This window comes from Dysidea avara, chromosome 3 (genome assembly GCF_963678975.1).
Source record: "Dysidea avara chromosome 3, odDysAvar1.4, whole genome shotgun sequence".
Lineage (NCBI taxonomy): Eukaryota > Metazoa > Porifera > Demospongiae > Dictyoceratida > Dysideidae > Dysidea > Dysidea avara.
The window spans coordinates 15974231-16000579 of NC_089274.1; the positions used below are offsets into that span (position 1 = coordinate 15974231).

Consider the following 26349-nt stretch of genomic DNA (forward strand, 5'->3'; position numbering starts at 1 on the left):
GTATATAGATTTCCCTACATTATTCTTTTTATGTATACTGGTCAGTTGCAGTGTACTATCATTCTTAAATGCTTTTGCTGGCCTCGTTATCATGAGGAGTAGCTGGTACTTCCGCTCAAGATATCCAAAAAATGAGAATAACTGGTACCAAGGGTAAATAGTGGAGCAGAGAGTATTCGAACTCCTGTCAAAATGATTGCGTCTATATAGTCGTCTGGCTTTGATAGATCAGACTTGCTAGGAAAAGTTAATTATGTGCGGTATTGCTGCATATTGCAAAGTACATGAAATATTGCTCGCTTGCATGTTGAAGACTAGAAATGGTATGTCCCCAGAAGCTCAGTGGGCAAATACCAGGACTGAGATTGCATTTTAGGTCATTTTTTCACTGTTTTGCTATACAAGTGTAAATACATGATAATATAGAGAATTTGCTTGATCTTCTGCTGTGAATAGTTGAGGGGGAAGGACATAGCCCAGAGATGGCCTCACATTTCCTATGTCTCAGTAAAATTGCAGGAACTTCTCATTTGCTAGATCTCCAATCTTGGACGGTTTCATGAAGTCACTTCATTGTGCATGGTGTTTGAATGAAATATCAACCATAGACATCAAAGGTTCATGAACTCGTGTCATTATGCATGCCTCTAAATATGTGAAGCAATGAATAAAGTTTTATGTTTGAAATCAGACTGCTTATACATTGTTCTCATTATTTGGTTGTCAGAAGGAGAAATTAGCTTTTGTAATAGTAATTTGGATAAAGGCATTAGCCTGTACATCCAAATCATACACACTAATTATATACTTTTGGCTTAGCTTCAAATCTCCTTATTGCAAGAACTTTTTTGAATCACAGAGTAAACACTGTCATTAAATGATTATGCAGACCTTGGGCTCTCTTGTCCACCATACATAGTTGTAAAAACTACCCATGCATAAGAAAAAAGGTATAGAACTGAAGACCAACAGAATTTGTTTCTTGCTGTATACAGGTGAGAATTTATAAGCAAAAACAATAAGTTTCAAAATGTTTTAGATACACAAGCTATCTTATTTTCTCATCACAAGTGCACTGCAACACTACAGCATGATCTTATAGTCATTAACGAATTAATTAATTAACCATCACAGCCCTAAACTTGACTCGTATGCCAACATCCCTACATACATGCATGCATAATGTTATTATGATATGTTCAGCACTGCATGAATTCTCCCTTTTGTACTTTGTAGTAACTCTTATTGGTATTCCTGGCTGACTTTCAAAACAACATCACTGTACTTAATTTCCAGCTAAAGACAGTATAAAGACCATTGTGTGCTTTTGCATTGATTACTTTCAACAGGAATGGACCTGCATGCTCTCTAGCCTTTATATTGTCAATGGGATACAGTAATTTAATAAGGGATGTGAAGCTTTCCCATAAATAGCACTGTGCCCTTGAAATGTTGTAGTACATTGAAGTTCGATGAAACTTATGTTGACTGTACTATTTCAGTTGAACCTGCAAAGTGCTTCGTATACATACTATTGATGTCTCTCTGATGATACTCCCTGTGCATTGATATTGAGGTATAACTACAAAATCATGGTGCACTAAATATTGTATGACGCTATTGTCACTGATTAAAAAGAATTAAGTTCTTTCTTGTTAATGTAAATTTTACCTGTAGGTATAACATTTATAAGAACTAAATTTCAACTACTGCACTTTATACCCTTGCATGTAGGTGTCGCCCTTTCATGTTAACAATTGTACTCTTTACAAAATGGATTTGCGTGGAAACTATAGCATCACACAAAAATTCAAACCCTTTTATGTATGTCACACACTGGCAGTATAGTTATTTGGTTAGTTAGTAAGCAGGCTATAAGTTTGTCAGTCAGCAAAAACACCTTTTCCCCCTTTAATTTCATACAATGTGGCTGTACAACTCCATGGTGTTGAATAAAGAAAGACCTAGCTGTGCTGTAAATTCAAAACAATTACGAAGTCTTTAAGAATATAAAGTATAGAACTGTGACTGACTAAGAACTGTATCAAACCTTGTAGTTTGCTTATTACAGAGATATCCTCACTGACAAGACAGTGATCATGAACAGACTTCAAAACATTCACATTTAATGACTGCATGTTTTATTTAAGTAATTGAGTGTTCTATTAAGATATCTCAATATTTCCAAATTTCAAGATTATGTGCGATTGCATCCATGAGTTTTTGAGGATCCAACTCAACGTGTGCATACTATAGAAAATTAAGGTATACAGAAATATGTGCTCTAGCTCCCCCACATGCACCCTTCTTCATCCTGCATGAGCTAAAATACTATTTCATACACAAGAGATCGAGATAGTCTAATTGAGCAGTTAAATACTCTAATAGAGTAGTCACCACATGAAACAGATACATGTATTCATCCAAGTGTGTCAAAAGTTTGCTTAGGAGACTGCATGATGTGGCTATATATAGTTCCAGTATTGCAATAGTTACTATAGATATACATTTCAATGGAACTATTCATGCATGTGCATGCATGGTCAAGTATTCTAGCTGGTTGCTAGTTGTTCACAAGTGGGAAAGGTATGTGACAGAACTGGGTACAGATTAAGTCAGCAATGTGCATGAATTTGATGCTACTGTCAAATATAAATAAACTAAATATCTATGCCCTGAATTCTTGGTATCAGGGGCAGTGGAGCAGAGTGGGGGGGAAGCAAACTTTGACAATGAAAGTATTTTGAAGCATGAAACAGATATGGTGCCATTCATAGGAACTGGGAGCTTGCCCCAGGAAAAAAGTTCACATTTTAGGCCCCGAGATGATTTTATTAGTAGCTATTTACAAGATATAAAGGCGACTGCTCTATTAGAGTGCATGCTACTCTATTAAAGGTATCTACTTTTCTTACAAGACAAGGAAAGAATCCACTCGTATGCTTGACATGCAGATCAAAGCAAAAAATTGTGCTATAATAGTGCCATTCTTAATTTAATTGTATTCATAATGTGTTGTCAGTACCTGGGGGTTATGTACCCAGGTCCTTGCTGCAGTGATTGGTAAAGTTTTGAAGCTAGGATAAAGAAAAGACATGTGCTCTCACCACACACACACACACACACACACACACACACACACACACACACACACACACACACACACACACACACACACACACACACACACACACACACACACACACACACACACACACACACACACACACACACACACACACACACACACACACACACACACACACACACACATATATATATATACGGTGTTGAGCATGCAACAATCCCATCCTACTAGTGCAAGTAAAATTCAGACAAGATTGAAATACTCTTATAGAACAGTCAAATACTCTAATTCCAATGGTCACCTCTTACAACACTAATATCTGCACTTCATTTTATATTGACAAATATTGTATGATCATGGTGTGCCATCCCACTGCCTTTGTGATTATTCTGGAACTGTATGGAAAGAACATCCCTCAACTAATCTTGCTTTTCAAAATGGCACCAAGTGATGTATCCAAGAGAGTCAGCAACTTCATTATAGTAACACTATATAAGACAGAAGTGACTATAAGTTCATTTTTCCTGAGACCCTTTCAAACATGTCCAATACAATTACACCAATAAGCAACTTGAGATGATTGTCAGTTGTCATTCAAAACATCACCAGCACAGCTATAGCAATGCATATACCATGGTTTCAGCTTTCAGCAATTGATCCAGAACCTGACATGCAAGATGGAGCCATGCAATCAGGAGCTATTATTATTATCAATTTTACCACAAGGTGCAACACCCTGGCCCAGAAACTGTATAATAGGCACAATTCTATTTGTGCATGACTTGTAGTTCTTTGCCAGGCTCACCCCTACTATAGTTGTTTTAGTGAATGGTCCCAGATTGTTGTACCACAGATAGAATCGTTGCATGCATGGAACACATCAATTATAGTAAATGACAATTACAATTGAGAATTCAAGCTTCTCCTCAGGGGATCCATCATGGAATGGGACACACAACAAGAATGGTTTCCTTTTCACTACGATAGGTTGGTGCACAATTTATGGTATTCTAGTGTGGTCAAACAATACTAATGGAACGTTACATACTCATTTTAATCTAGCCCTTGCATGGCTGTGGTACTTGTAATAGGTGTTTTCAATTTAATTATGCTTAGACCGTTTCATTTACACTGTTGCTTCCTCGTGACACATGAAAACCACTGTTTCTGTGATTATGACTATATAAAGTACTCTTGTGGTCTCACTGATCCATCAACACAAGATAAAACATGTCACAACAGCCACCAGACCAAATGAAATGACATATCCACTTGATTACTGTTGCCACAAACTACGACACACCATACAGTTGCACAACTACTATTAAGAAACTTTTGACTAGTGAATAGCTACTTTGAAGCATTAACAAAAAAAATTATAACAACCAATGTCAGTATTTATGTACAAAATATTTCATTGTAATCTGCGATGGTCACAATCCAAGAAAGTCAGTAACTTCATCAATTTCTCTTTTACGAGCCTCCTGATGTGCCCACCTCTCTTCCATTAATTTAGCACTAACATTCCATTTCTCATGAAATATCCTTTTACCACAATTAAGACATTTCTTAGCTTCACCAAAAGGTGGTGACTTCATTAACAGGTCCAGACAATCATAGTGATACAGGTGACCACAGTACACCAACTCCACGGCCATTGAAGGTGGCAATTCTGTCAATGGTTCTTCTGGTAGTACCGGTTTTTTACAACATGGGCATCTTTCAGTGGGATACTTTCTAAGACAATCTTCAACCAAATAAGAGGAAACACACTTTAGTGATGGTTTTGGTACAAATTCCATTGCTTGAGACTTCTTTTTTAAAATAGGTGGCTCCACACACTGTCTAGCCATCTCAGTTGCATGTCCGACAAACACTTTTTCTAAATGAGAAGGAAAATTAGAATTGACAACAAATGATACTGCTTCTCCAGGATAATTATCTGGTACTGTCAACTTACATTCCAAATTATACTTGTTTCTAACAGCTTTTAATTGTATAACACCGAGTTTCTGTTTGACTTTTATTACATCACCTACATTCACTAGTTCTTTCTTAATGTACGATAGCTCTTCTGAGCAAACAACAAAACGATTTTCCCATATAAAATCTCTCACGAAACGAGCAGCTGCCACAATCTGTGGCTTTCCTTTAAATGTTTGCAGATGCTCTTCAGTAACTTTTATAATTCCTGCTAGCAACTCGTCTGCGATGGTTTTGCTCTTTGCTTCTAATAAAAGCACGCTGTCAGGATACTCCTTGGGAAATTGAATGGACAACACCAACTGGCGATAATCTGTACGTTTGAAACGTATTTGTACTAATGATTCGTAACATGCTATTAACGTTGCACCGTCTACTTCCTTCTCCAAATTATTTTTCACGAAAGCGACTTCCTTTGTGCTCATCTCACGTGACATTCCATGTGAGTTCTACCAAAATGGCGATGATATGTTGTGTGTAAGGTCGACTGTTTCAGCAACGATATTTTTCATCACTGAGAACTGCTGAAGTGATAGTGATTTATTTGTGAAAGATTCCTTTGTATTTGACCACTTACCAAGGACAATAAACTAATTTTTGGTCTTGTATAATTTCTAATCAAGGCGCGTGGAGATGTCATCCAACGATATAAACCTTCGCGTCAATGGTAAGTATGTTATTTTCCAACTTAACATCATGTGCGTTGCTGGCGAATAGGTAAAGCCAATGAAACAGGAGATTCTAATAAACCCAACGCACCAGGGTCAATGCATACCCTTATGGACGGCGTTAACGTGAGTACCAATTCACTTCCGGAGTGTCTGTCATGTTGTTTTGTATCTAGGCATCTTACACTGCTGGAAATACATTGATGGGACTTACTGATGGATATCCAAATATGTTTTATCCGTCTGGAACTTCGACTGAGAGTATTCCTGGTGGACCACTGTCTTATCCAAATTTTGGTTCTGCAGATGGTGCATGGCATGCACCAACATTTGACCCAAGTATGATGGGAGCAACTGGGTTTAATGACAGTGGGCTGGTGACTCAACCGCCAATGCAGAGTCCTCACTATTACTTTCCTTCGAATGACAGTTTTTGGAGTTCTGATTTGTTTTTTATGAATTATCCTCTTTTTGGTGGAGTACCATCAGTGGAACAGCAGCAACAACAACAACCGCAACAGCAGCAACAGCAACCTTCTGTGACTTCCGTTGCTACCTCTAGTGCTACTGTTGAAAGCAACTCGGTTGACACTCTAGGCCAGCAGTTCTCAGCTGCTTTAACTGTCAATGGTACTACATTGGGGATGGGTTTACAAGATAGCCTTGACAATAGCAACAACAGCAGTGGTAGTGCTGTGGCAGTTGAAACTTCACCTGATCCACCTAGTTCAATGCATACTTCAAGTGCTCCAGCACCTGAGAAGCCTAAATCGTGGGCAGCTGTAGCCAAATTACCTCCTAAGCCACCTCAGCCTAAACCTGTGACTGTGTTTCCAGCCACAGAACCTAAGAATGGCACAAAACAAACTTCTCAAGGACAGGCCAGTAAGCCCCCTCTGGACAGTACAAAGCGTCGACCTAATACAACTGGAATGACTACGAATGTGATGTCATCTCGACCGCGACAACAGCCTGCCCCTCAGGGTGGCCTTATTGTGTCACCTGGCTCGAACATCCCAGATATTGTTCACAAGCTTCATGCTGAAAACAATTACAATCCTAAGGAGTTCAGCTTTAGTGTCACAAATGCTCGTTACTTTGTGATCAAAAGTTACGCGGAGGATGACATTCATCGATCTATCAAGTACAGTATCTGGACTAGCACAGAACATGGAAACAAACGGCTTGACTCGGCATACCGTGATCAGAAAGGCAAGGGTAATATTTATTTGTTCTTCAGTGTGAATGGCAGTGGCCACTTTTGTGGTGTCGCCCAAATGATGTCTGAGGTAAATTTTCACGTTGTCACGGGTGTGTGGTCACAGGACAAATGGAAAGGAAGATTCTCAGTGAAATGGTTGTATGTGAAAGACGTGCCAAACAATGCTCTGCGTCATATACGGTTGGAAAACAATGAGAACAAGCCAGTTACCAACTCAAGGGACACACAGGAGATACCATCGGATAAAGCCAAACTTGTGATGAAAATTGTTCATGACTGGCGAGCCACCTCTTCAATTTTTGATGACTTTGGACATTATGAGGATAAAGAACAAGAGGATAAAAAGGTACAGTTCGTTGTTGTTCTAAATTTGTATTTAGGTATTTCCTTTGTATTTCAGGGATCATCGTAAATGAATTGCTGATCTATAATGATGTGTAGTTTGGAAACAACTGTAGCCATTTTTGTGTTCTACAAAAAAATGTTAATAAATTGAACACAAAGTAAGTACAGGTCAAGAAAAGAGATCAATGTCTGAGTCAGCGTTTTGTTCTTGTTCAATATATCTGGCAATGTCAGTGTCGTCCATACTCTCCACTCCCAAATTGTCTTCAGTCTCCTTTTGACTGTGACTTACTCCTGGTGGTTTAGTTAGAGGCATTGTCTGTTTGCTGATTGGCTTTGCCTTTGGCTTCGTCTTGTTTGTAGTTAATTTCAGTAAATCATCTAATGAATCATCAACTCTAATGACAGGTAAAGAAATAGTTGTAATGATTCTGTCTAATAGCAATAATGTTGCTTACGTCAATAGTTCTGAATTGTCTTCTACTGGAATTGTTCCGCTACCAGTTGTTTCATTGCCTTCATTGGGAATCATTAAGGATGGGTGTGATGTGTCTTCTGGTATTTTGTATGCAGCAGCAGTCATTTTGCTATTACTGCTTTTAAATATTGATTCTACAATACATGCATGTAACACACATGAGCATGCAGTTTAATGTTTGTTGGTAGCATGATATCTGACCTATTGGTGCTGATGTAGTGGGAAGGATCTCTTCATTTAGTTGTTCAGGTTCATCTTCATCAAATAAATCATTAATGTCACGATCAGGGGATATTGTCTTGGCTTCCTTCTTTTTGCTTTGCAGAAATTTCTCCCTAGCAATGTAGTACTTCCGATCACTTAGTTGGTCTACACCAAGGAAGTCTAACATGGCAGGGCATGTTGCAAAATACGCATCCCTGTTTCAGAATAAATATATGGAGGTTAAACTTATACTATGCTATACCTGGATAGTTTCTTGAGGAGACTGTCAAAGCTTACTCTCCTGTCTTCAATATCATCCTCACTCAGAAACCATATGTTCCACCTGGGAAGGGCTGGTAATGTTAGCTCGGGGTGATTCTCCAGAAGGTTTGTTTGTAACTGTTCAAAATCACTGTATTGTTTCCGCACCTGGGAATTACCAAATAGTCACGTGACCACCAAAGTTAAACGCTACCATAAATTGCACGACATCTTCTGGCGAGTGTTCTGCTTGCTTGAAGTGAACCAGACGACTGATTGCAACCACATGATAGAACTTAATCTCCTTGGGCTTGCTGGCAGACTCATAGCTGGGTACGGTGAGATCTATCCCCGTACTGACGTTCTTTAACTCGCTGTAGAACACAAATTATGATGCTATTATAAACTAGTAGTTTACCGTTTAGTCAACTGCAGTCCCTTGATGCGAGGCATTCTGTAGAACAGCCTGCTTTGTTGTACCGTTAGGCGCGTAATGATTTTTTGGAAATATTAAGCGCCTGAATTTCAGAATAGCGAAAGTTGCCCCTAACCATAGATAATAGACACCTATTATCTATGCCCTAACATAATACCGGTACCGCATAGCCTAAATATTTCGAGGGGGAAATTTTCACTAATTTCGCGGTTTTGGGTACCCTTAGACCTCCATACATTTTGGGGGTGTTTGTAACATTGCTCAACCTCGAAATATTTAGGCTATACGGTATACTGCTCTATTATCTATGCCCCCTAGCACTAAATACATTATGGAAGTGAATGCCTAAAACTGTAATGCATTATATCATGAAATATAGCATATAAAGTGTATGATGTGAGGGACTGCAACCCCTTCAAGGGGTAGTCACCCCCATACCACCAATTGATGCGCTTGCGACCGGGATCAAGATTTAGTCAAGTGATCAAGATTTAGTCAAGTGATCAAGGGGTATTTTTGCAGTGAATCAAGCGATCAAGGAATCTGCAAAAGTGGCGATCAAGCACCTTTTGAAAGCTAACTTTGGGCAACACGAGAATTTACTAAGCCTTTACGGTTGACGATCAAGAGTCAAGGTTCTTGGAAAGATGAAATCAAGTGATCAAGGCAATATTTTGGCGATCAAACTTCTTGATCCCGGTCGCGAGCGCATCAATTGGCGGTATGGAAGTGACTATCCCTTGCCCTTCTGGGCAGAAAACCACGAATTCAAAAAAAATGCTACATCTCAGTTTCACCATATGGTTTCACATTATTTGTAGGAGTGATTGTCAATGTCAAAATTAAGCTCCCCAAGTTTTAGAATTGGCCTACAGATCATGAGCCACTACATGAGCTAAAGTACCATGACTGATCTATGTAGCAAATTACCCAGAATTAGTATTACACCAGAAGCACATCGAAACTATGGACATAATTAAATTTGGGGGATCCTTGTCGGATTTGATGCACTCCTGGTCAAAGATAATGTTCAGTAGTAGACCCGTGACAACGGTCCTATCATGTGCAGGCTTGATCGCCAGTAATGGTAGGACAAGGTAGGACATTTCAATCAACTTGAGTCGGCAGAATGTACTAGTTAAATCAATGTCATTAACACTTGTATCAATTGCTGCACACAGGTTGTTATAAGCTAACAACTGTTGCTAATTGAATGGGAGTAACTTGAAACTAGATTATTTTATGTTTCCCTGCATGGGGCAAGCACACTTTTCTTGATTTAAGGAATGGCATGCTAATTATTAGAAGATATTATACTAATAATAATAAGAGCAATGCACTGAAGTATCTGGCATAATTCTAATTTTTAATAGCAGTATACTTATTTCTAGTAAGATGTTCTTGGGTTTGGCCTGCGTGTCCCCATTATGCCCCTGGGTGTCACACTTTGGAATGCATGCAACTACAGGAACTATGTTAAGACATGTATGACATTTAACAGCATTTTTGGTATGAGATAATAACTTACAGTACTTGCATCTGTCCTTACTAAACTCTGTTACCAGTGGTGGATCTAGAAATTCAGAGGGGGTTTCAGGTTGAGGAAGTTTTCAATAACTGTCAGGGGCGGATCCAGACTTTCCACTCTAGAATTGCAAGCTTTAAGTTGAATACCAAAAAAAAAAAGGTCACTACCTGTTGTTGAACGTCGTAATGGTGATTTTTCAAAGGAAAAAGTATGAAGTTTGGCCTGTAGAAAAAGTCCTACTATGTATAACTTCTGGTGATTTTATCACCTACACGAATCGTATATAAATTAGGGGGCACATGCTATTTTCAGAGGGGGTTTCAGCTGAAACCATTGCAACCCCCTGTATCCGCCACTGGTTACCAAAATGTATATCAAGCAGAATTAGGTTTCATTGTGGGTTTTGGTTTATATTAAGTTTTGTGGTAATGATTCAGTGACATTTAAAAGTATACTGAGCATGTCACAAACTTAATCATTGACATCCTTAAAAGTTGGCACCCACACAGGGTGCTATAGGTGGGCCTATTGCTGTGTGGGCAGTGCATCCTAAAAAGCTAGCCAGGTACTTTTGCCTAGTGGTCTAAATGCCGGCTAGCGGTCTAAATGCATCTCATAAAGCTAGTGGTCTAAATGCGTCTCGCAATTAATTATATTAAAGCTTATTGGCAGAGATGCCCCAGATGATATACTCAGTGCTACAGTGACATAGTAAGGTCTGTTTCGGAGAACGGGGGTGAATATGGGATTGTCTCACGAACTTCTGTAGTATAAGTCATTGCCACGGTACTACCATTTAGATGATTTTTAGAATGTATGTTGACATAAGATTACTAGTAGTTTTTCCACAAACAAGTCTAACTTCTAATGTGCTTTAAATTAAGTGCTTAAACTTATGGTAAACATAGCATACTAGTAAATTTTAGAAAGCCCATAATCTTGTTTTAGCCTGATACAGCGGCGGAGGAAGTAGTTGATATGAGGGGGGGCTCCGCTGAGCTGACCCAGACTTATTTCTATAGTTTGGTAAGGTGAGACCAAAAAAAAAAAAAAAAAAAAAAAAAAAAAAGGTCACAACCAACTGACAAGAGCTTTCCACCTCACCAGCTACCATTTCTAGCTGATAAACTACATAAAAATCCTTACATAGCTCGCTACACACTGACTACTTTATTAGAGTGACTGCTCTATTAGAGTATCTCGATCTTTATCACGGTTTTCAGCCCCAATCCAAGAAAGATAATTTCGGTGTGATATCATTCTGAGGGACCGAGGGGGGGCTTTAGCCCCCTAGCCCCCCCCTTTCCGCCGCCTATGGCCTGATACCACTTAAAATAAGAAGTTATGTTTGCAATCAAGAAAATATTCACTATTAATAAGCATGCATGCTATCTCTCATTATGAGAAAGCATTTTTTGCTGTGTGTAAGAATGTAGTGCCTCCTAGCAACCAAGTGGTAGTTATGATAAGCAGTACAAGCCATAAACCAAACAGATAAACTGTATTCCTTTGGCCCCATCCTTTTTCTTTTGTTAGCCTAGGACATTATGTCTGAGCAAACTGACTTATGGTCAGACATGCAGACTATTTGGATGGCAAATGTCCCAGTGGTGACCGACCGTTATATTTGTCTCTGCTCCTGATTGCATTTGGGATTGTGGTTTGTAGCAATTATTGCACATCTAAAACATATACAAGGAAAGCAGCTTGTGTACTGGCAGCTAGCTACATAAGTGCAGAAGAGAGACCTGTTGTGCCAACTAACATGAGCCATACTCACTGACAAGTGCACCGCAATTAAGCCAAGCAAGGCACTACATGAATTCCTAGCTAACAAAAATGCTAAATCTGAAAAATATTGTTCAACCTCTGACTCCCCCTTGAAATATGTGGCATTTATGAGGTTTACAATTGATAATAAATAAAAAAAGTTATAGCTTAGGTACTAAGATTATGCATTGTAATTACTATGTCACCCCTGCATTTAGGCCAGCTGAGTAGCAAAGCTCCTGCTTAAGGCTGAAATTTGGAAACTCGATAGCTAGTAAACTTACTGATCCAGAGACATGCATGCATGCAGATATAGCTATTGCATGCAGAAATTCATGCCGGGCTAAAGGTAACTTTGCCTGCTAACGAAATTGGTCAAAAAAATTCAATTGGTCTGGACATAGATAATATATACCTCCGGAGGTATATATTATCTATGGTCTGGGCACGAGACTATAAAACTATCATGTAGGACCAGGTGTCCTACAGACCTTCAGCACTTGTGCTGTAAAGCCTTAATAAAAAATAAATGATATGAGATTATTAGCCAGCAGCAGCAGCAGTAGCAGGCACAGTATAGCCTAAATATTCTGATGGGCAAATATCTTGAGGTTGAGCAATGTTGCGAATTTCGCGGATTGCAAACACTCCCAAAATGTATTAGACTATATGGAGGTCTAAATAGACTGATAACCCCCAAAACCGCGAAATCAGCAAAAATTTCCCCTCTCGAAATGTTTAGGCACTGACTAAATGGCGCATCTGCGCGCTTAGATCTATTATCTACGCGCGTCAAAGTTTATTTTGGTATCGCGAAAACATCAGCGTAGAGAGTAAAGTAGTCGTCATCACTTCCTCCCAATGACTATAAACCAGTTGTAAAAAATGAGTGGCTGCTTAGACAGAATCGATTGCGACTGTGAGTGTCGCGAGAAGGCCACGGAATGGTGCAAGAAGTCACGAAACATGATCTCTTCGATTACAGCCGGAACACTTGTGAGTTTATGTTCTAATATAACTACAAGGTTGTGTCATTGAGGTACGTGAACACCACGCAGCGTATAGTACAACCAACAGGTTATAGTAATTTGCTCTCAATGGGTTGAGGTGTTTACTGTGCGTTGTAAACCTTCAGTGCAAGCATGTACAGGTCTTCCATATAGGGACTAGCTGCAATACATTAAGCAGTATTTTAGGGTTGCTTGCCATAGCCCTAATGTTGGTAACATCATACACATGTATCTGGTGATGTTTGTAACAATAGTACATGTATTTCATGACACTCGTGTTGTTTATACCTTTGTGTTTTGTGTACTGTAGTTTGGCCTTGGCTGGTGGGTAATAATTGATTTCACAGTATTACATGCAGAGCCGCTGTATGCTGCCTATTATATATGTGGTATCCTATCTACAGTTGGATTATTCATGTAAGCAATGTACTATTATCATCCCCACGTGTTTTTCATCATGCCATAAACAGGGTTAATGCCATATCAACAGGGCAGGTTACCGGGGAAACATACACTGATGGATGTATGGGCAGAAGAGGTAGTTAGTGTACTATTGGACACTTTTAAAACTATAGTGTGTGTTTATTATTAGGTGCGAGAATTTGGTTCTTTTTTGGATTTTTGTTCGCCTTTGGTGGACTTATTGGCTCCCTCTGGATATTGATACAGAAATTTTTAGTTATTGGTAAGTGGAAATGACTTGTCACGTCACTTAGTCACGTCACTTAGTCACTGAATGTGTCCTGATTATCAGTGTTTTGGTTTTCCAAGTCAGTTTTTGTGCTAAGGGGTACAAGTGTCAGGTATCTAGTTAGGTGTTCTCATTTTATTGAGTGTAGTGGTTCCATTGTATTTCTTAGAACCATCCATCTGTCGTAAAACATTATGAATCTATCAATCCATTATGTGTTTTTTTTGGGTCACTAATTCAATGAGGACGTTAATAATATCAGGCCTTTTTAGATGGTATAGAAGCCTTTGAACTAGTGTACTTAACTTGTATTGGTTTCTATTATTTCATTGTGTTAATAGCGGCTGAAGACCACACAGTCGCTTGCCCCAATGGCACTAATGGTAGCACACTGTTGATAGAGTCACACAATGATACTGATAATACTCAAACATGTTCCGATGATCCACATGTTGCCCAAGGAGTGGCATTCTTTTTACAGAACTTTTTAATACTACTAAGGTCAGTCAGTCAATCAGTGTGTATAGTATAGTATGTACTTCAGGTTGTTGTTAATAATGTAATGTATGGGACATGGAAGTGGTGGGAAGGGGGGACAATGTTTTGTAGGAGCATTGTCAGCTGTTGGTTTGGATAACAAGTTGTGTGCTGCCAGAGTACGCCACTTAACTTATTCTTGATATTTCAATAGTCTCAATAGACATGATACAAAACTAGAGATCACACTTCACACAACTATCATTCCTTGAATTACATGAGAAAATGTTTTTGTGCATGCGTACGTGTGTTATTCCTGAACTGTGTGGGACAGTAGTTGAGGGATTTGTAAACTGTAGTGGAAGATCAGAGCATCACGAAATAGTTTGAACATTAGATGCGAGTCATAAAGAAACATTTGTGTTTGGTTTTGGACACGACCAGGACAACTTTAATAATTTCTTGTAAGTGTAGTAAGTACAGAAAACGTATCAGCCTCATAAGTGACTTAGCAATATTTCTGAGATTTGACACATAGCTAAGAACAGGGTCGATATATCAAGTGTCCAATTGTATACTCAAGAATATATCCTCGTAAATCATGATGTGTAATTGTGTAGCAAAAAAAAATGTACTAGTAGGACCACTTGTACTATCGAGACCATGAATTATGTATGGCCTCAATAATGAGATGGACTTATTAAAAGAAGTGGCTGCTAAGTGAGCTGTCACTGTCTTGTTTTGTGTAGCAGGAAATTTTGACAGAAGGAAAACTGATAAATCCATGCTTCATCAGCTTTGATAAATAATGTTGATGAAGATCAAGACATCAGTAGATCTAAACACGTACCTTTAAAAGGAACTTGTGGACATTTGACTGGTTTGTCAAAATTTCCTGTCATGTAGTAGTGGAAACATCCACAAAATCTGCTAGTCTTATAATAGTTTAGTTTTAAAATGTGTTAACTAATATATCATTAATTTCTACAGCACATATATAGCAAACATTGAAATAACATGTTTACTGCTCAAGTGTAATGTACTGTGGTTCATATACAAAACTCAAACCCATAATTACATTTGTTGTATGTTACAGTACTCTAATATTCAAGTTTGGAAGAACAGAAGACGAAGAGGATAGTTTCTGAATATGTAAACTACAAAGTATTATATTACACACACACACAAGAAGAAAAGAGAGATATATAATATTATTAACAATGTGTCACTATTCTGCTGCTGATGTTGTTTTAACTGTTATTGTTGTTGTATGAGATTTAGAATCCTGTTCTTTAGCCTGGTCAATGGCAGTTTGTGCCTTATGGACAGCGTCATTTAATTCTGCCTCTTTCTTTGTACGCCAGAGACGGCGCTGTTGGGCCTGTAAAACTTTAGTTTGTGCGGGGGTCAGTCCTTCCATATCATTTAAATCATCATTGTCGCTGTCACTATGACTACAAGTAACAACTGGTGGCATGTTCTCTAGTACTTGCTGGACGTAACGATTTTGTGATGGCTCTGTTGGTGCCACTGTCGTTTCTGTTGACGATGGTGGGGAAGTAGTCCTTACTGAAGAAACTGTGAGAGTGGTTGTGGCTGATTTTGGTCGCTATTGAAGAAGAAATGAACAATAACAAGGTCATACACTTGTCCATAACACTGTATACCTTCTTTTGTTTTTCATCAGAGACAGAAACACCTGTTGAATTGGAAGCTACAAAGAAAAATACATGTATAATGGTAAGGGTATTCATAAATTTGTATTCAATGTTTCTTTTGTTATTTAGCTACAGTTTAAGAGGCTTAAAAGCTATAACATGTACACGATGCAAAGAAGTGTCACTTCTGTTGCCAAGGTAGAGTAACTTACCAAAAATTGGTTTGTGGTCAGATATATTTTCCACATCTAGGTGACAATTAAGTGTTAAGGAGTGACCGTTAGGGTCAAATTTTACACCTTACCATCAAGCTGTTCTGAAGATGCTGCTAGTTTCTTTTGTAGAGGACGGGCAGCGCTGGTGTGGCCAACTATTTGAGCACTGCTAGATCTGTTCATTTTTATCTTGTTGGCTGCTGCTGCTTCTTCTTTCACTGCCTTCTCATGGAGTTGTAGTCGCTCAACAAAACTTAATCTTTCAGGATTATTCTTCTGACCTATTATAGTGTACATAATTTCATCCAGTAATTATTTAATCTACCTTTGCGGTCTCTTCTGGTGACTGGTGGTGGTTTCTGAAAAGGACAGTTAAACAAGATGGTGTTTATTTGGTATAGTATCTAACCTCATCTTTAATGTTGCTAGTGCTTGATGAAGTGGGTGCCAAAGTTGGTGTACTACTTGGAGGCTGAAATGACATCTGGATGTAATACAACGGCTTTTTTTTCTTGGTTAACTCACAGATTCACTGCGACTACTTTTCTTTACGGTGATGGTAGTGACAGAAGACCGCTAAAATGTCAAAATGTGATTGTTAGTGAACATTATTTAGAACTAGGGAGGGACAAAATAGTAGCCTTCCTGTCTAGCCACTTGTGAAACAATTGAATTGACATGGAAATCATCAAAGATAATTTTGTTTTTGTAGTCTAAGATAGTAGCTACCTTTGTTTCTTTTTTTGCTTCATTTTCTGCATCCTTTTCCTTCTTGTTGTCTTCTTTCTTGTCGTGATCTGGTGATGTTGATGGTGGGCTCTATATGAGGGACAAGGCATTGAATTTGTTGCTACGTACAATATTGGAAATCTTACTGTTTGTGTATAACTAATGGTCACTATGTTGTTCTCTAGTAGCGAGTCATCATCAGTTTCACCGTTATTGTTTCCAGCAGAGAAATCTGTCAATGCCTTGACGATATCGTCCATGTCTTCGTTGTCGCCTTTGTTGTGTTCAGGGGTGGTTTTGTCACTGCTCGTGATTGTGAAAAGGTCACTACTCTCAGCTGTCATATAGTCAGCAGCGGTGTCGTATTTATCTGGAAACTCTAACTCCTAGTAAAAAGTGAATGTAATCACTGTTAGAGTAATGAGATTCGCTAACATTAAATTGATCAAATTCACTCTGTAGAGTCCCTTCATCAAATATTTCTGTTATCATGCTTGCTAACGACTGAAAATACAGTGTGTGTAAGACTGGTTGCTATAGGTAGTGCATACCTCTCTGTGTTCTGCTGGAGATAGATGAATCTGCTCCTGAGCCTGTAGGGCATGAAATGTACACAAAAAGTGAATTTAACAGGACTAAACTCTTCCTACCATTTTCTTGGCAGCTTCTTTGACAATTTTATCATGTTCTTCCTTGCGTTGTTGTGCCTTGAAACCAAGACAACATGTCACAGTGTGCCACACACACAAGGAATCAATTTTTTTTCTTAAGAAATCAAGTCATTTTGTAACAAAATGTCCAAAGAAACTCCATTAAAATAGCTGTTTCAATAAAACTACTGGTATTTTATAGAAACCATACCAATTTCTCAGCTTCTTCACGGACTTTCTTTTCATTGTCTTCCTGCTTCTTGCGTGCAGCTTCCTGCTGGGGCAGTGAAGTGCTGGGAACATTAGTTAGTTTTTGCTTGCCTGTGAAGCTCTTGTGCGCTCCATCAGCTCCTGTGCCTTTTGTTCTAGACGCTTCTTTTCGCGCTCTGCCCACTCATAGTCAGCATAGTTACGTGAATTTCGTCTCTTACGTGATGACTGCAACATAGCTTCAGCTTGTTGATTAACTTGTTGTTGCTAATGGAAACACAAAATCACAAATCACTGCTATACATCCATTTTCCATACCAGTTTGTCCATTTCATCATGGATGCTTTTAAGGGCTTCACTAGCTTCAGTGTTTAACTCTCCTGTTGACAGTGATGTTGTTGTTACTAAGTTAGTGTTGTCTGACAAAGCAAGGTGGTGTACACCCATTGGTGTGGAGGCTGATTTGGACAACTTTCGTTTGGGTGACAATGCCCTAACTGAAGACAAAGGGAAATAGAAGACCTTGTAGTTAAAGCTGTAAGCCACCTACCTTGTGGCAAGTCAGTCTCTTCATCTTCAGAGCTGCTTGAAGAGGATGATGATGACGATGATGGTGAAGCAATGGACTTGTTAATGTCTTCTAATTCCTTCAACATCTCATCCAGTTTCTCTTCCGTCACAGTCACATCTATTGGCGAGTGTGTGCTCTGCAGGAGTATAATACATAATGTATTGCATGGTATAATAGTAGGACTAATGGGTCTATCCCTATAAAATACAGTATAATAGTAGTTCTAACAAGTCTCCCTATGGGGTACAGTAATAGTAGTTATAATTAAGGGGACTTACTGCAGCAGCTTTATTCATTATCAGTTGATGGTCAAGTTGAGTTCCTCCACCAGACACACTGGAACGTACAGACGGAGGCCCATGGATCACTGCAAAAAACAAACAACACACACAATTAGCAACAACAGCACATAACCAATAAGACACACTAGACACTAGCTAAACATGTTAGGATATATTTATCAATAAGTGGTTAATTGTACCATGACAGATATAGCAGTTTAATGGAATAGTACACACAATATGTTTACAATAAACAATTACCCAGCAATTGGAAATCTCATGAAAAAAGTTAAATTACACAATGTATAAAATACAAGAACATAAATCAGAAATACAATATATTCTATGAAATATATGTGCAAGTTCACTGTCACAAGTAACATAGTTCACATAACAATGTCCTTCAGTGTAGAGTGTACAGGAGGCCAACTTGCTGTAGTTTTTTTGTAAGAGAAGACAGGTTTTCCCTCCTCTGCATATCATACCTATGTCAGCAGATGACTAACATGTGGTTTTCTGATGTCATTCACCACACTGACCAGCCTTCACATTACTGATTCAATTAGCCATAGCAACAGTGATGGCCCCTTGCAAAGGATGCTCACCTCAATACCACAAATTGGTCTTTGGTGTTCCTCATCAGACACCGTGGCTTCTATTTGAGTACTGCTACAAACTTGCATGACGTATATTGGTGTTTGTATCACAGAAATTTTGTGTTTGTATTATGTACCAGAATTTTACTCTAGCATTTTACAGATTAAATGTCTCAAATACACTGCTGATATATATATATATATATATATAAAGTAATTGTAAGGAAGAGTGACAAATATTTTAGGGTTAGTACAAAACATACATAAGTTCAGTTTGGCAAACCTAATTTCATTCTGGTATATGAATTATTACAATGTGAAACATTTCGTTAGTGGCCTGTATGTATCAGAGCTTACATTAGAGCGCTTTGTTATAGGTTTGGTACAGTACATGCCATGGAATCAATGAAACAAGTCAAATGTCAACAAAAAAAAAACTGCTTCAATTTTTTAAAATAACAAATTAGTTTGTGATTATACAGTAGTTGATTGTTATAAAATATGAGTACCATTAAAGAGTAGAAAAAATATATTTTACAATGCACATCACTACTAAATAGATGGAGACTCACTATGTACACTGCTTGTGCTACCAAAATGTTCTTCACTTGATGGATCAAATCCGTTGCAAACGACCAGCGTCAACTCTTCTTGTATGTCCTTCATGATTCTGACGGCAGCCACATGTGATGCACCGACAAGCGATTGGCCATTAACTTCAAGGATTCTCTGCCCCACTCTTAGTCTGCCGTCTTGGGCTGCCACACCACCAGGGCTGACCTGAACAAAATCACACCATTGAGTACAAGCAAAATAATCATGGTGAGTTGGTTTACTTTTGAAATAAATATTCCTTCGTCTTCAGCATCAAAGGGGTTTCCATGGAATCCTTTCACACTAATTCCTTCATCTTCTGAGTCGTTGTTATGGCTAGTTCTCTCTCCACCCCTGATGCTGATTCCAAGTTTTTCATTTGGACCTTTTGCAAGTTTGACTTCCACTAGTCCCGGAGGTGCAGGATCATGTTGGATTAATAGGACAGTGTTGGAGCCAGATGTCGCTGTCTTTATCAACACGTCCACAACTTCCTGGTGAGTTTGGCCCCTCGTATCCCACCCATTCACCTTAAGCCATCACATAATCATTTGCACAATATATTACACACAAGCTCACCTTCAAAATCTGGTCGCCAACATTCAGTTTCTTTGTATCAGCCGCAGCTCCAACAGGCACCACCTGAATTTAGACTAGTATCATTCATACAATACACACACAATTTGTACCTTGGATATGAAGACTCCTGACTGACCCTTACCAAATGGAAAAGAACTTCTGTCACTTCCGCCGACTATGTTCATCCCAAGAGGTCCTGTACCATGCATCAAAATAACCTCTTCAACAACTGGCTCTGTTACAGATGCTGCTGTCTTCTTTGTTGTCACCTCAACACTAGCAACTGTTGGTGCAGCATCTTCCGCTGTTGCTTCCACTGTTGTAGTTGGTTTGCTCTTAACAATTGTTTGTATTTCAGAACTATCTGCTTGGTCTATAGCATCACCTGATGCACCAGGGAGATCACTTGATGTAACACTGTCCCGTTTTGAGTTGGCTTCTTCACTGTTCAAGCTAACATTTGAAGGACTTGTAATAACAGCATGTGCAATGTCAAAATTGACGTAGTTATCACGTGGTGGTTTGTCTTCTTCCATTACAACTATTTCAGCTGCTGCCTCCTTTTCTCTATCTAGCCGTAACTGCTCAGCAAACCCTTCAAGATCTGAGAAATCATCCATATTAACTTCAGGTTGCTCTTCCGGTTGTTTTTCTTCTTCCTGTTCAGTTTTGTCATCACCAGCTATGTCCTCAAGTGGTGGTGCATCTTGTAACAAATCCTCTGTCACTACTTCTTCCACTACTTCATTGGAAAACGTGGCTGCTTCTGATAAACCCTCGCCAAAGTCACGCAGCTCATTCATGCTAGTGCTTTCTACTACTTGTTGAGAAATTTGGAGTGTTGCTGCTGCTGCAGTCTCTGTTGTTGTACCAGTGTCACCGTGATCATCTAGGGGTGGGGAATTTCTGTTTGTCTCTCCCTCTTGGGGTGGAGGAGTCTTGTCCTTTTGACCTGCTGGGGGTGGAGAACTTTCGCTGATCTGAACTTGAACTTCAGCTGCTGGGGATGGAGAATTTTCGCTGATCTGAACTTGAACTTCAGGAGGAGGGGTTGTGGCTGTTTGACCTTCAGGGGGTGGGGAAGTTGTGTCTGTTGGGCCCACGGGGGGTGAGGGAGTTTGGTTAATCTGGCCTTCTGGGGGTGGGGAGGCTGTGTCAGCCTTTCCCTCAGGTGGTGGAGAGGCTGTGTCAGCTTTTCCATCTGATGGTGGTGGGGAAGCTTGCTTCCCTACTGCAGGAGGAGATGCTATGTTCTCTGGTAGTACTATCAGTACTTCACGTGACACAACCAAACAACAGTGATCACTAATTCCCTTCAACACCTCTACTGCATCACTGTGTGATATCCCTGTCATATCTGTGCCATTAACCTGCACAGTGGTAAAACATGAAGCAGTGTATTTTATCAGCAAAACTGTTGATGCTTACTGATAATAGTCTATCACCAAGACGTAATCGGCCATCTATCTCAGCCAATCCTCCAGGTGCTATCTTAGTTATAAAGACCCCATCATCAACGTCCTCATAAGCTGGCATCGATCCCTTTCCTCCTGCAATGCTGAAGCCAAGACTGCGACCGGTCTCCTTCACCAACTCAACTTCAACCTAAACACAATATGGGTGGTATGTCAAAAAAGCATCAATAAAATGAAAGCTTAGTACAGTGAAACCTCACATAGTCAAACATAGCTAAGGTATACTTCATGACCTCATTAATATAGACCACCTCATTATAGTGGTCATGTTAAGTATGTTCCTAACTTAAGCACATTTCATGACCTGGCTGGTTCTGTAGGTGGACCACTATGTTTTGCCCATTACAAAGTCTCCCACTACTACTTACCACAACAGTTTGTAGTGTTGACGTACTGGGAACATCTTGACCCTTCGATTGGTCGTCCTGCACTGGCCGGCTATTGCTGGTGGTAGCAGCAGGCTGCAGATGTTTAAATAAATACCACCATGACTACTAATTAAGCATGTACTTACTGAAGCACCAGCAATTAAGTTGTGAGGTGTGTCCTTGCGTTGCATTTGGGCACGCTTGCCTTCATTGTCACGAGTATCTGAAGAAAAGCTGACAGCAGATGGAGGACGCTGGAAATTTCAACAAAGACAATAGTGTCACAGGCCTTTATGTGGAGTTATAACACCTGCATACCTCAGTTGTCACCACATCTTTTTCAACAGTAGGTTCTTCGATATGGGGAAGAATATCTGGTGCTTCAGCTTCCAAGCTCCCACCGTTTGGAATCAAACTTGGTGACTTGCGCATGTTCTCAATCACCTGTTAATCATCGGAAAGTGGATACAAAACATCATGAAGTAGTTGTCATCACCTCACTAAGATCGCTAACCCCAGTCTCTTTGTGTATCTTAGTGGGTGACTCGTCTCCTACCACCACTGCAGTTGCTGGTTGTTTATCATTATCATTTTCCTTTGTTGCAAGTTCTGTTGATGGTGTTGTCACTACAGGACTCGCATTAGCTGCATCCTCCTGCAAATAAACCAAACTATCATTATCACTATAGTAACATAGATTACATCCCAAATAATGCACATTATGTAAAGTCCTCATAAAGACTCTATTTTAAATGTTGCTTTCACAGAGTGGGATACAAAAAAGTGTCACTCACTGGTCTGGTCTTCTTGAAAATTGATGGAGCTGCAGGGGCATCTCCCTTCAAGTTTGGCTTGTGCTTCTTGTTACTATTGGCACCACGACCCTTACGACGAGCAGGTGTGGGGAACCGGACAAGCTAAAGAAAAAACACACAAAAGTCAAACAAGTTACTAGCAAAAAAAGACATTAAGGGCTTCACAGAAAACTAAGTTTAGTTTTAGTTAGTCTAGGTTAACTCTGTCACTCTGAAACTCTGCATTGCAGTAACAACGGTCCATTAGTTCTAAAATTTCCATTATAGAGAGGTTCTTTTATACTAAAGTATCAGGATACTACCTTGCTCTGAGGACCACCATCCTCAGGTGGACCAGCAGAAGGATCAAAAGCTACAGTGAGTCCCTTCTGACGATCGTGTTTCTCCTGATTGTTGACAGCGTCTCTCTGGGTATTAGACTCTGCATCACTATCAGCTAAGAAATTCTCTGAAATGAAACGACACATCATTACAATTCTTTCATAACATAAACTGTACCCATGCTAAGATTGTAAGGTCCTTTTTGTGGCAACAGTGAACAAATCAGTTTGGTCTTTGAACCTTCTTCTTCATGAAGTTGCATCAGTGGTTGAGGCTTTACAAGCAAAAGTATTAATGTCAACTCTGTGAACATGAGAAATATTACCTGGTTATCTATTAACCACAGTGCTTCTAACTGTAGCTTTTGGATTGTAGCAGGTAGCCAGCCCAATCTAAAATTTATATATAAAAGTGGTAAAGTGTACAGTAAGTATATCACTATGTTAACCTGTTGCCACACACGTCCAACACAGTGAGCTGGGATAGACCGCAGATGTCGTCAGGAATTTCTGTTAGCTCATTATCCCTCAAGCTTAGTACATGAAGTTTGGAGGCCCCTGCCACCTGCAAAATAATAAGGTCAGTATGTGACATTTATGACACTGAAGTGTAACCACAACACACACAAAAACACATACACTAGATACAACATACTAAGCTTCTAACCAGCCAACACAAACAGCACATAATTAACAGGGCAGCACGCATCCCATCCCATACTGTACAGTATAGTGTAATACTATACTAGTTCATGTAAGCTTATAACATTGGTCAATATACGGGTATACCCCTATCAATAACCTACCACTACAACCTTACATGTTACATGAACAAGCTGAACTAGTATATGGCAGTACCTTCTTTGGCAGTTCTACCAAATGATTGCGGTCAGCATTCAACAGCCTCAAATTTCCCATTTTAAAAATGCTTGGTGGAAGGGCCTGAGTATACCAAACATGTTTATCACTTACTATTTCTAGTATCACTTACCTCTAACAAATTGTCATACAGAAACAGCTCCTGTAGTGCTACCAGTCTATCAATGGGTATCAAAATTAGAAAAAATCAGAAAATACATTATAGTACTAACCCTTCAAAACAGTCTGGGAGCTGGAAAAGACGATTCATGTCCAACTTAAGTTGATACAAACTACGCATATGACCTGAGCAGAGAATTTTGTCAAATAATTTGCTGACATTGTGTTTCCATCATGCTTACCAAGTGTGGAAGGAACAGACTCCAAAAAATTCTCGGACATGATCAAATCCTTCAAGCACAGCATGTGGTCCAAACCAGAGGGTAAAGTAGACAAACGATTCTTGGTCAAGTCCAAGATTATGAGATTAGACAACTGTGTTATTTCCTGGTGACAAAAACATCCCCACATGGTAACAGTGACACATGCATTACCACTTGACACACCTGGGGTAGTGTTGTCAAAGAATTGATATCTAACCAGAGTTCTTCTAATTGTTCTAGTTGACCAATGTGTGGGGGCTAACAGCAAACAAAATATTGATATTGTCTAATTGTTACACATATGAGACAACATACTAATTCTTCTATTTCGTTGTTGCCCAAATCTAATCTCTGTAGCTTCCTCAGATTACCGATACTCCTGGAAAATAGAAACAGCTACTGACAAACACACGGATATTTACAGCACATACGTTGGTAGCAGTTTCAACAAATTCTCTCGTGCCTCCAATACAACTAGGTTCTCTAAGCTGTAATGGAAGCAGTATTATTACCATGACAACTCAAGTGACACTTTTAGGTTTACTGAATCCACACACTCACTTTCCAATATCTGTTGGCAACCGCTGTAAAGCAACATCATTTAGCATCAGTTGGGTCAGCGACGGGATAGAACTGAGAACATCAGGGGCTCTGCAACAATAACAACTACAACCGTACTTATCAAATCAGCCTCACTCACTTCATTAGTGGATTCATGCTGAAATCTAGGATAGCCAGGGAACGACATGAAGCCAATGATTCTGGCAGCTCTTCTATAGCTGTTTTGGTTACGGAAAACAGAATTTATAACCCATACAGAATTTATTGTGTATATACACGTACAATTCTTGCTCAGATTCAGGTCCACTAACTTCACCAGATTACCAATCGCCACAGGTAGCCGTAGTATCTCATTTTCACAAGCGCTGAACTTTCTCAAGTTGGTCAGCCGAAAGAATTTCTAAGTTAATATAAAATCACAATCAAAATGGCTGTGTTTAAAAGATCAAGAGAATGCGACATGATGCCTTAGTTAGCGCGCTGTGGTAATAACCTTCATCTTACCGGTGGGAGCTCTTGTATCATGTTCATATCTAATATTAGTTCTTCCAGCCATCGCTCGTTCCTATAAACGTCTTCTGGAACTCTTACCAAGCTGCAGTGTGTCCTGTCTAGATATTCAATCCGACGCGATCTGAACCCGATACAAGCCTTAAACATGATGGCCGAGACCAGAAACGGTTCGTTCTTATTGCATTCCGTTGACTCTATAACACGGATAACCGGTTCCCAAAAAATATTAGGACCGATTGTCGAGAGATTGGATTTCGAGTTTGCGTACTGGGTCTCTATGGCCGTCAGGAAGGTAGATTGGGTCCAAAAGGTTGTTGAATCTTTTAGACAAACTTTGAGAAACGCTTCTGGGTACAGGAAATATGGTATGTATGCAAAATGTTTATGGTTGATATGGTGTGCTATATTTGGAACATTATTGTTAGGGTTGAGAGCTGAAGACACGTTATCAGAGGAAGACCCAGATGTTGCGGAAGGAATCAAAAAATTACCTAAAGAAGAGTATTTACTGCGTTTGGAACGTCTACGTCGAGCAAATGACTTGTCCATGAAGCATCGTATACTTGCCAGAGATCAGTGGACTAAACCTGAAGAAGTAAGAATTAAAGATAAAGAATTTTAAATTAAATGTGTTGTCTGATCATTGTAGGATATTAGTTATCTTTCACCATATATTAAAATAGCCTGTCAAGAGAGATTAGAAAGACTGAAGTGGGATGAATAATAGACTAACTTATATATGTGTATTCTATTATCTTATATGACATTAAAATATGTTACAAAACTTTAAATGGGTTCATTTCTAAAGTCAA

At 39.3% G+C, this 26349-nt stretch overlaps 6 protein-coding genes across 11 annotated transcripts; 3 read left to right on the plus strand and 3 right to left on the minus strand.

Annotated features, from left to right (window-relative positions):
* Positions 1–4343: 4343 nt before the first annotated feature.
* On the minus strand, positions 4344–5512 carry LOC136249608 (uncharacterized). The gene has a single exon (XM_066041669.1). The coding sequence runs from the start codon at positions 5506–5508 to the stop codon at positions 4522–4524; it is 987 nt and encodes a 328-aa protein (XP_065897741.1). The 5' UTR covers positions 5509–5512; the 3' UTR covers positions 4344–4521.
* LOC136249606 (YTH domain-containing family protein 3-like) lies at positions 5493–7468 on the plus strand. Its single transcript, XM_066041668.1, has 4 exons — positions 5493–5738; positions 5789–5865; positions 5916–7307; positions 7362–7468. The coding sequence occupies exons 1-4, from the start codon at positions 5705–5707 to the stop codon at positions 7371–7373; spliced, it is 1515 nt and encodes a 504-aa protein (XP_065897740.1). The 5' UTR covers positions 5493–5704; the 3' UTR covers positions 7374–7468.
* LOC136249609 (HCLS1-binding protein 3-like) lies at positions 7367–8833 on the minus strand. The gene is made up of 6 exons (XM_066041670.1): positions 8668–8833; positions 8464–8623; positions 8251–8417; positions 7986–8203; positions 7765–7918; positions 7367–7704 (listed from the first exon to the last, which is right to left on the minus strand). Exons 1-6 carry the CDS (start codon positions 8700–8702, stop codon positions 7476–7478), a joined length of 963 nt encoding a protein of 320 aa, XP_065897742.1. The 5' UTR covers positions 8703–8833; the 3' UTR covers positions 7367–7475.
* A 3932-nt stretch (positions 8834–12765) lies between these two features.
* Positions 12766–15456, plus strand: LOC136249615 (transmembrane protein 50B-like). Its single transcript, XM_066041681.1, has 6 exons — positions 12766–12979; positions 13304–13410; positions 13464–13531; positions 13586–13678; positions 14026–14185; positions 15258–15456. Exons 1-6 carry the CDS (start codon positions 12869–12871, stop codon positions 15307–15309), a joined length of 591 nt encoding a protein of 196 aa, XP_065897753.1. The 5' UTR covers positions 12766–12868; the 3' UTR covers positions 15310–15456.
* Positions 15274–25766, minus strand: LOC136249610 (protein scribble homolog). Of its 5 annotated transcripts, XM_066041674.1 has the most exons (43): positions 25529–25766; positions 25307–25424; positions 25164–25242; positions 25025–25114; positions 24895–24951; positions 24779–24842; positions 24647–24721; positions 24443–24587; positions 24314–24386; positions 24214–24259; positions 24081–24164; positions 23672–23787; positions 23549–23615; positions 23401–23497; positions 23205–23350; positions 22882–23004; positions 22584–22742; positions 22406–22531; positions 22234–22341; positions 22088–22180; positions 21673–21849; positions 20355–21614; positions 20245–20307; positions 19908–20195; positions 19644–19851; positions 18473–18561; positions 18174–18330; positions 17942–18120; positions 17845–17890; positions 17735–17799; positions 17625–17687; positions 17414–17470; positions 17315–17356; positions 17199–17267; positions 16910–17149; positions 16764–16853; positions 16560–16610; positions 16444–16506; positions 16360–16393; positions 16124–16315; positions 16032–16067; positions 15829–15878; positions 15274–15770 (listed from the first exon to the last, which is right to left on the minus strand). In XM_066041674.1, exons 1-43 carry the CDS (start codon positions 25682–25684, stop codon positions 15390–15392), a joined length of 5922 nt encoding a protein of 1973 aa, XP_065897746.1. In that variant the 5' UTR covers positions 25685–25766; the 3' UTR covers positions 15274–15389. The 5 variants fall into 5 exon arrangements, with proteins under 5 accessions (XP_065897746.1, XP_065897745.1, XP_065897744.1 ...); XM_066041673.1 differs by having other exon boundaries at positions 17735–17890; positions 22602–22742; XM_066041672.1 differs by having other exon boundaries at positions 15829–15875; positions 17735–17890.
* On the plus strand, positions 25743–26328 carry LOC136249618 (cytochrome b-c1 complex subunit 7-like). 2 transcript variants are annotated; one of them, XM_066041684.1, is made up of 3 exons: positions 25743–25902; positions 25963–26132; positions 26187–26328. In XM_066041684.1, exons 1-3 carry the CDS (start codon positions 25815–25817, stop codon positions 26259–26261), a joined length of 333 nt encoding a protein of 110 aa, XP_065897756.1. In that variant the 5' UTR covers positions 25743–25814; the 3' UTR covers positions 26262–26328. The 2 variants fall into 2 exon arrangements, with proteins under 2 accessions (XP_065897756.1, XP_065897757.1); XM_066041685.1 differs by having other exon boundaries at positions 26221–26328.
* The last annotated feature ends 21 nt before the right edge of the window (positions 26329–26349 follow it).